Raw genomic sequence first — 8,795 nt, 5'->3', positions numbered from 1 at the left:
TTCCTCTCCACCTATCCTCTCCTCTATCCCTCTTCTATCCGCCTCCCACTCTCTCCCTATTTATTTCAAAACCCCCTTCCCCTCCCCCTTTTCTGATGAAGGGTCTAGGCCCGAAACGTCAGCCTCTCTGCTCCTATGATGCTGCTTGGCCTGCTGTGTTCATCCAGCCCTGCACCTTGTTGTCTCAGATTCTCCAGCATCTGCAGTTCCTACTACCCCAGCTCATCCCCGCCTCCCTAACCTGTTCTTCCTCCCACCTATCCCCTCCTCACACCTCAAGCCGCAACCCCATCTCCTACCTACTAACCTCATCCCGCCCCCTTGACCTGTCCGTCCTCCCTGGACTGACCTATCCCCTCGCTAACTCTCCACCTACACTCACCTTTACTGGCTCCAGCCCCGCCTCTTCAACCTGTCTGTTTCCTCTCCACCTATCTTCTCCTCTATCCATCTTCTATCCACCTCCCACTCTCTCCCTATTTATTTCAGAACCCCCTTCCCCTTCCCCTTCCCCTTTTCTGATGAAGGGTCTAGGCCTGAAACGTCAGCCTTCCTGCTCCTATGATGCTGCTTGGCCTGCTGTGTTCATCCAGCTCTGCACCTTGTTATGCTGGAAAAACTCAGCAGGTCTGGCAGCACGTGTGAAGAGAAATCAGAGTTAACGTTTCGGGTCTAGTGACCTTTCCCCAGAATTGTTAATTCCCACCGTTCGTAGTTTTTTTTCAGTTTTTAATCTGGTACGAAACTGGGAGATCATTACCACGACCTCCGCCTAGAGCGCCCCCTCCCAGCCCCTGGGGCACACTTTGCTGCCGCCGCCCCCAGAACCGTGGAGCCGTAAAGTGCACGTGACCTCTGCGCGCCTGCGCTCTGCACACACACGGTTTTTTTCCGCAATGTTTGGGGGAGGGGGTGGAAATCGCCGATGGGACTGCCGTATGGTAATAGGTTGTGGGGGGGGTAAAGGTGGAAACGTGTGATTCCATTGGCTGCCCGCCGCGAGCACCGTCCAATGGTAAAGAGCCATGTAGTGGGAGACGTGGCGTCTAGCCGCCTTGAGCGATGTGTGGGAGCGGCTGATTGGCCAGCGCTTGGCTGGCCCGCACGGCGGCCGAGGTGATAAAAAGCCGCGGCGGTGGCCATGGCTGAGTAGGCCTGAGGGAAGTATTGGTGTCTCTGAGAGAGAAAAAGAAGAAGAAAAAGAGGACGACGACGACCGGCGAGAGCGGCAGTTATCATCACCGCAGAGAGAGAGAGAGAGAGAGAGAAAAAAAATCGGGTTGAAGTACAAGGAGGGCAATGAGTGGAAATCAAATCAGGAAGGTCCGCATTTGGCCTCTGTTGTTACTGTTGCTGCTGCTGATCCTGGTGACGGGGCCAAAGCCCGTTTCAGGGGGTGAGTAACCGGCCTCCTGGCACCACTTCTTGGTACCGGGTGTACCGCTTCTTTCTCGGGGCATGGCTCCTGACTCCATTCCTCTCCTTCGCGCACCCACCGCCCCCCAACCCCCAACAGTTGTGTTTCAGATTTCGCCCCCTCTCCCTTCCACTGACGGGATGTGGTCAGGGCCTTGGGCACTGACCGTCACACCTCTCGCCCACCCGCAGTAATACTGTTGGTGTGGAAATATTTCGTTGTTGCGTGCCTGCGTTTGTGATCCCAGTGAATTAAAACAAAAACGCGAGGGGAGCAAGTGCCTTCAGGATGGGCTGAATGGTCTCGCTTACTGCACTGTTTTGATTCTGTGATTGACTGTTTTGGGTTGTATAGTAGATATGTTTTTGTTTTAATCCGACCTGATCAGGCACGTTACTTGACCACCTTTTGGAGTAGGTGGGGTTTGAATTCGATCCTTCCGGTCCAGACGTAGGGACAGTACCACTGCATCACCAGAGCTCACCCATTTTAAGGGGAAACAAATAAACCTATAAGTTAAAGCATACTGCTGTGACAGGTGGGCCTTATTCTGGAGTCTACTGACCCTAAGGTAGAGGCGTTATCACTGCGTCACAAGACACTGATATGCGATTCTCTTCAAGTAACTTTGTTGCTGAGCCTAGTCATAACCCACCCATGGCACTCTGACAATCTAAATTGAAAAAGATGGCTGATTGCTGCTTGGCCTGCTGTGTTCGTCCAGCTCTACACCTTGTTATCTCAGATTTTCCAGCATCTGCAGTTCCTACTATCTCTGACTGCTATGAAAGCTGCATGTAGTTGGTTCACTGCTGTTTTTGCTCCCATCTGACTTCAGATTGCCTAGAAGAACACTGCTGTACGAAACTACTGTTCGTGGTGGGGGATATTAACTAATAGACTTCAGGTCCAGTTCATGGTCCCTATATCCTGAAAATGATTTTTAATGGCATTTGAAGTGCTCCATTTTTGAGAATTTGAAGGAGCCCACTAGACCAAAACTATTCCATCTGAACACCAGCTGCCTGTGACCAGAAGTTGCAGTGTGTTGACATAGCATACCGAAACCATTCTGAAGAAGGGTCCTGACCCAAAATGTCGACTTTCCTGCATCTCTGATGCTGCCTAGCCTGCTGTGTTCCTCCCACTCCTCACTGTTGTTTCTGACTCCAGCATCTGCAGTTCTTGCTTCTCCTGAAACTGTTGTTGTCTTGTTTATGTTGAATATCAACCTTGCTAACTAAAAGAAATGAGGTAAAGCCATGGATTATGTGAACGGATATGCTCACCCTCCCATCTGCATAATACTGGTAACAACAATGGTTTAATGTAAAATATAACACCCCCGCGCTCCCCAAAACCACCATCACCGCAATGTACCACAGAGCAGGCAGGGAATGATGCTGAGAGGCTTTCTTGGCAAGTGACCAAAGACAACAGGAGTCATCATTCATTTCATTTGTTTATGGGAGCTGCAACTTAGTTTTGTTTATAAAATATGATAGCAGACTTCATTGTTGGTGGTAATAATCTGAATGTTTTGTCTTGTGAATATTTCGTCTTGTGAATATTTCATACCTTTATGTTGAGACAATGCAGCCTTAATGCCAAAATGCCTTTGCTTTTCTAACTTCCTTTTAAAGTGAGAAAACATGGCCCTGTGATGGACAGAAAAAGCAAATTCTTTACTTGCCTATTACTTCCAGGGGCATCCTTCAGAATTGTTAGTACTCATTAGGCTGATTAGCTTGGGTTGGATGGCTTATACGTGGTTAAGAATAAAGCAGCCCAAGATTCTTGTTCTGGTGAGATAGACTTGGACCTATCACTTTGCACAACTCGAGTGGAAGGCAATAATAAACCATCGCTGGCAAAAAAAATGCCAAGAAAACTGCTCAGCAGACAGTGCCTTTGGGCAGCACACATCTGACACATGGCATCAGCATTTGGTACCAGCCTGACTACAGGACATTGAGAAGTCTCTGAGACGAAGCTTACAATTCAGTAAAAGCAAAGTCTTCAAGATGCAGAATAAGAGGTTACAATGTTAAGAGGTTGTTTCCCCTGGCTAGTGAGCCAAGAACTAGGGTCATATTCCAAATATAAGGTGTTGCCATTTAGGTTGGAGGTGGGGAAATTTCTGTTGAGAGTTGTGAAATTTGAGCATTCACTCCCTCCCGAGGTCAATGAACATGTCATTGAATACAATTAAGTCTTAAGTTTGCCACTTTTCTGTATGACCAGCCATAATCATATTGAATGGTGGAGCGTGCTTGAAGAGCCGAATGGCCTACTCCTGTTTCTTAAGATCTTATCATAGAATATGGTGGAAAAGAGGATTCGAGTTAAAAGTTTACTTATGGTCTTACTGAATGGAGCAGATATAACAGCCTGTGGCCCCTTTTTAAAATTTCTAAACAGTTCCTTAGAATTGCTGAGAATGCATTGTCCAGGCTTCCTCTGCCTTGTATCCATTTTAAAGGTAAAATTTTTGCCAATGAAAGGAAGTGCTTGAAAGGAGAGTCCTGTAAACACCACGTTGCTATTGACTTCCTTGGAGAGAGCAGTCAGCCGAACAATTTCCAAGTCTTACTGCAAAGGCCATAATTTGTACTAAGTATTGTTGATCAGTAAACATTTTGATATTAGTCGCGTAATGCAAGTCACTTTGTAAAGGGAGATGTTTTTATCTTGTTAATTATGAAATATGCTGATAACTTTGAGAATATTATCTAATAGCAGGTGAAATATGTGCTTGTCTCAGCCTTCGTTTATTGGGTTGTAGATATCCAGCAGCAGCTGCTGCTGAAGCTCCAAACTCTCTGTGGTGATAGGATATGTTTTGGAGGCTTGTGACAATATTTCAACACTGGTCAGTTGTATTATTCATAGACAGCCTGATGCACTTGGGCCCAAATTGGTGATTACTGTTTAATGACAAGTTGCTCATTCCCCTGTCATGAGGGACATGTTGTGTTCTTGAGCTAAAGTAGATCCATGATGTCTAGCAATAAGGTATGATAGTCTAGCAGTTCAGTCAAGTTACCGATTACAATAATTAAGGGCAAGTAACCAATGAGAAGGAAACATATTACTGGGGTAACCTTGGGAAAAGTTTCTTTTCAGGATTTTTTTTTCCTTTATTCATTCACGGGATGAGGGCATCGCCAGCTAGGCCAGCATTTATTGCCCATCCCTAATTGCCCAGAGGGCAGTTAAGAGTCAGCTGTAGGTCTGGAGTCACATGTAGGCCAGACCAGGTAAGGATGGCAGTTTCTTTCCCTAAAGGAATTTAGTGAGCCAGAAGGGTTTTTCCAACAATCGGCACTGGATTCACGGTCATCATTAGACTCTTAATTCCAGATATTTATTGAATTCAAATTCTACCATCTGCCACGGTGAGATTTGAACCCGGGTCCCCAGAATATCACCTGGGTCTCTGGACTAACAGTCCAGCGACAGTACCACTAGGCTGTTGCCTCCCCATGATACCCCTGCAGATTAAAGCCCTACTCATTGGGCTGGTTGAGGATGAATAGATGAGACGAATGCCTAAAGAAACGCTTTGTACTTTGTTGCATATTATATGTCCGTCGTTGGAAGTCTCTATCCTTATCCTGGCTATTTGATCATTTCTTTCCTCATTGAACCTTCCCTCCATCTCTGACTGACACACTGCATTTATTTACTTATTGTCTGGGGATTTTTCCCAGTAAACTTCACATTGTACCTTGCTGTGAATGTGTTAAGGAAATGGACAGAGAAGCTGGCCTGACTGGAAGTGAAACTGTTACCACTTCTTGCTGTATTGCAAGAGAGAATGAGGACCTGAATATTGGAAGTGGGAGAATATGGAGTACAAGTTTGGTAGGAGGTTGATCAGCATTAACCTGGAGCAGTTAATGAGAAAAGGGAGGTGATCGAGTAGTGGTATTATGGCTAAACTATTAATCCAGAGAACCAGTAATGTTCTGGTGGCCCAGGTTTGAATGCTGCCATGGCAGATAGTGGAATTTGCATTGAATACATAACTGGAATTACAAGTCTAATGACTATGCAACCATTGTTGATTGTCAGGAAAAAAGCCCATTTGGCTCACTGATGTCCTTCAGGGAAGGAAACTGCCGTCCTTACCAGGTCTGGTCTGCATAATCTCCAGCTCCGCAGTGATGTGGTTGACACTTAACTACCCTCTGGGTAATTAGGAATGGGTAGTAATTGCTGGTCTGGCCACTGGTGCCTCCATCCCATGAATGAATTAAAAAAAAGTTTGAAATTGGCTTCCGTTTAGTAATAATCTTGAAATCTACTGATCTTGCCCAAGAGGGAGCACTGTAAGTACTGTTTAGTTTTTACAATCTAGTGGAAGAGTATACACTTAGTAATCATGCGATGAGTGGTAAATATTTACATTTTAATTGTGCAGCCCACCTTGAAGGTGAGCATTTATTTTTGTTAAACAGTTCATAAACAATTGAGGATTATGGCCCAGGTAACAGATTTTCGTTAAATTTTATGGACCAGACTGAGTTGTATAGACTTCTGGATGTGCTGTTTCTCCAGTCACTTCATGCAGTATTTAAATATACTGATGGATGACTGGTCTACTTTGGCAAATTAGTTAATCAGGAGGCAGCAGACCCTACCCCACCAATTAAGATTGCTTTGTCCAGCTGGAGAATGTCTCATGCTGTTCAAATTGACTATGTACGTAGAATGTACAGCATGAAAACAGACGGTTTTCCCGATTGGTTCATGCAAGTGGTTATGCATTACAAGCTTTCAATTTCAATTAAGCTCATTAATAAATCTTTTATTTCTTCCATCTTCTTTGCCTAACTTCTTATTTAAACATACCAGTTCTATTTGATTGCTATTCTTGGTGGGAGCAACTTCCATTCTCTGGGTACAGTTCCTCCTGAATATGCTGTTGGGTTGGTTAATGATTGGCAGCATCATAATTATAGCTTCTGGTTTTGATTTCACCAACAAATGGAAGCATCTTCTGTGTCTGCTCAAAGAAAGCCTGCTAGAATGTTAAAGATTTGCTTGACCCAAACTCTTGACTTTAGTGCACGTTCATTTTTGTGTTCGAAGACAAATACAGAAATGTAGGATTGAATGTTTAGAATCCCACGTCAGTTATACACAGCAGATTGTTAACAGATCCTGGATTTTCACAATTATTTATTTTGGTTAGAGGAATAGAAAAAAGGCAGCTTGTTATTTAAATTGAGAGAAACTTCAGAGTGTTTTAGTGCAAAGGGATCTGCGTGTCCTTGTGCATGAATTGCAAAAAGCTAGCATGATTATTGCAGGTAATATGGAAGACAAATGGAATGGTGGCATTTGTTGCTAAAGGAATACTGTATAAAAGTAGGAAAGTGTTTCTGCAACCGTACAAGGTGTTAGTGAAATCACACCTCTGGAGTATTTCATACGATTTCGTTCCTTTACTTGAGGGATATAGTTGCATCAAGGTGGGCTGCACAATTAAAATGTAAATATTTACCACTCATCGCATGATTACTAAGTGTATACTCTTCCACTAGATTGTACAAGTTTGGTAGGAGGTTGATCAGCATTAACCTGGAGCAGTTAATGAGAAAAGGGAGGTGATCGAGTAGTGGCATTATTGCTAAACTATTAATCCAGAGAACCTATAATGTTCTGGTGGCCCAGGTTTGAATGCTGCCATGGCAGATAGTGGAATTTGCATTGAATACATAACTGGAGGAGGTTTATTAGATTGATTCCAAAGATGGGTGAAAATGTCATACTGGGGGCGTAGGTTTAAGGTGGGATGGGGAAAGTTTAAAGATGATGTGCAAAATGAGTTTTTTTGAGTCTTCAGTGCCTGGAACGTGCTGTCAGGAATGTGGTAGATGCAGATGTACTAGCAATGCTTAGGAGGCACTTAGGCACACACGTGAACAAGCAAAGAATAGAGGAATACAGTGTGTGTGCAGGCAGATGGTATTGGTTTAGATTGGTTTCGTGGATGGCATAGACATGGTGGGCTGAAGGGTCTGTTACTGTGCTGTACTGTTTTATGCTCTGAGGAGATTGTCTTAAGAGATTGAGCAGTTTAAGCCTATACTGTTTGGAGTTTGGAAGAATGCGAGGAGATCCAAATTGAGCTGTACAAGATGCTAAAGTGGATTGGCAAAGTAAACAGAGAGAATGTTTCCTTATGGGGTAATCTAGAACAAGAGTTCATATCTTGGCATAGGGTGCAGCAGATTTAAAACAGACGTGAATAGAGATTACTTCTCTCAAAGGTTGTGAATCTGCGGGATTCACTAGCCCCAGAATGTAGTGGATGCTGGGACAGGGAGTAAACTTAAGGAGATAGTGAAGGATTTTTAATTTGCACTGAGTTGAAGGGTTATGGAGAGTGGGCAGGAAAGTGAAGTTGAGACCAAGATGAGATCAGTCCTGATGGTATCAAATGGCAGAACAAGCTTGAAGGGCCAAATTTCCCACTCAGTTCTTGCATTCTTATAACGGAAAAGTCGTTCTTTAATTTAACGACCGCAAAAATGTAACACATCTATTTTGTTGAAATATGTTATACAGACTAAACCAATTGCCAAATTAGTAGACAGGATTATGATCGGTTATGCAACTTTCACTTGCAAGTATTTACTGATTTTTCTATAACGTGACTAATTTTTCTAGATATTGAACTTTCTGGATGTGTTGAATGAACAGCACAGTTTCTGTTCTGCAGCAGACCATGTAAATACAAGTAATTGTACCACCCATAATTATTAGCTGTAATTTTAAAAATGTTTTGGAAAAGTTTGCATTTTTAAACTAATAGAGAAAACTTTGCCATACAATTTTATGTCAAAACATTTTTGATCAGTATCATGTGGTGGACTTTAGGTATTAAATTATTGAATAATGAATTAAATTATTTATTACATTGTTCCTGCATTTTAAAATTATATGCGTCAATCTACATTAAATAAAAACCAAAAGACTGCAGATGCTGTAAATCAGGAACAAAAACAACGTTGCCAGAAAAGCTCAGCAGGTCTGGCAGCATCTGTGAAGGAAAGATCAGAGTTAACGTTTCGGGTCTGGTGACCCTTCCTCAGAACATTAAATGTATCATCACCCTGATGAATGATGCTTTTCCTTCTCTTTTTACAGATATACAAGAAATTGACAATGAATCACTGGATTCAAAGGTAATCTTTCATGTTGTGACCAACCATATCAAAATAAGTTGGAGAGATGCTAGAATTGTAGGATTTTGTGGTGCTGGATTGCCAGACCTGAGAGCTTTGCAAGTACTTTTTATAAGCTTTTCTTTGGGCTTTAGTAGCCACTAATAAATCCAGGGGACCAACTTCCACCAACGTGGTAA

The 8,795-nt window shown here is 43.2% G+C and overlaps 1 protein-coding gene across 1 annotated transcript in view; it reads left to right on the top strand.

The window, feature by feature from the left end:
- The first annotated feature begins 1,058 nt into the window (after nt 1-1,058).
- The window catches only part of sel1l (SEL1L adaptor subunit of ERAD E3 ubiquitin ligase), a 46,863-nt gene continuing 39,126 nt past the window's right edge, over nt 1,059-8,795 (top strand). The window contains exons 1-2 of the mRNA XM_020512258.2: nt 1,059-1,396; nt 8,579-8,616. Of these exons, the coding sequence (XP_020367847.1) occupies nt 1,300-1,396; nt 8,579-8,616 (135 nt within the window). The 5' untranslated portion in view covers nt 1,059-1,299. The remainder of the gene's footprint in view (nt 1,397-8,578; nt 8,617-8,795) is intronic.

This window comes from Rhincodon typus, chromosome 8 (genome assembly GCF_021869965.1).
Source record: "Rhincodon typus isolate 14 chromosome 8, sRhiTyp1.1, whole genome shotgun sequence".
Classification (NCBI taxonomy): domain Eukaryota; kingdom Metazoa; phylum Chordata; class Chondrichthyes; order Orectolobiformes; family Rhincodontidae; genus Rhincodon; species Rhincodon typus.
Note: the sequence above shows the minus strand (reverse complement) of the source record. Positions and strands in the feature narration are given on the sequence as shown.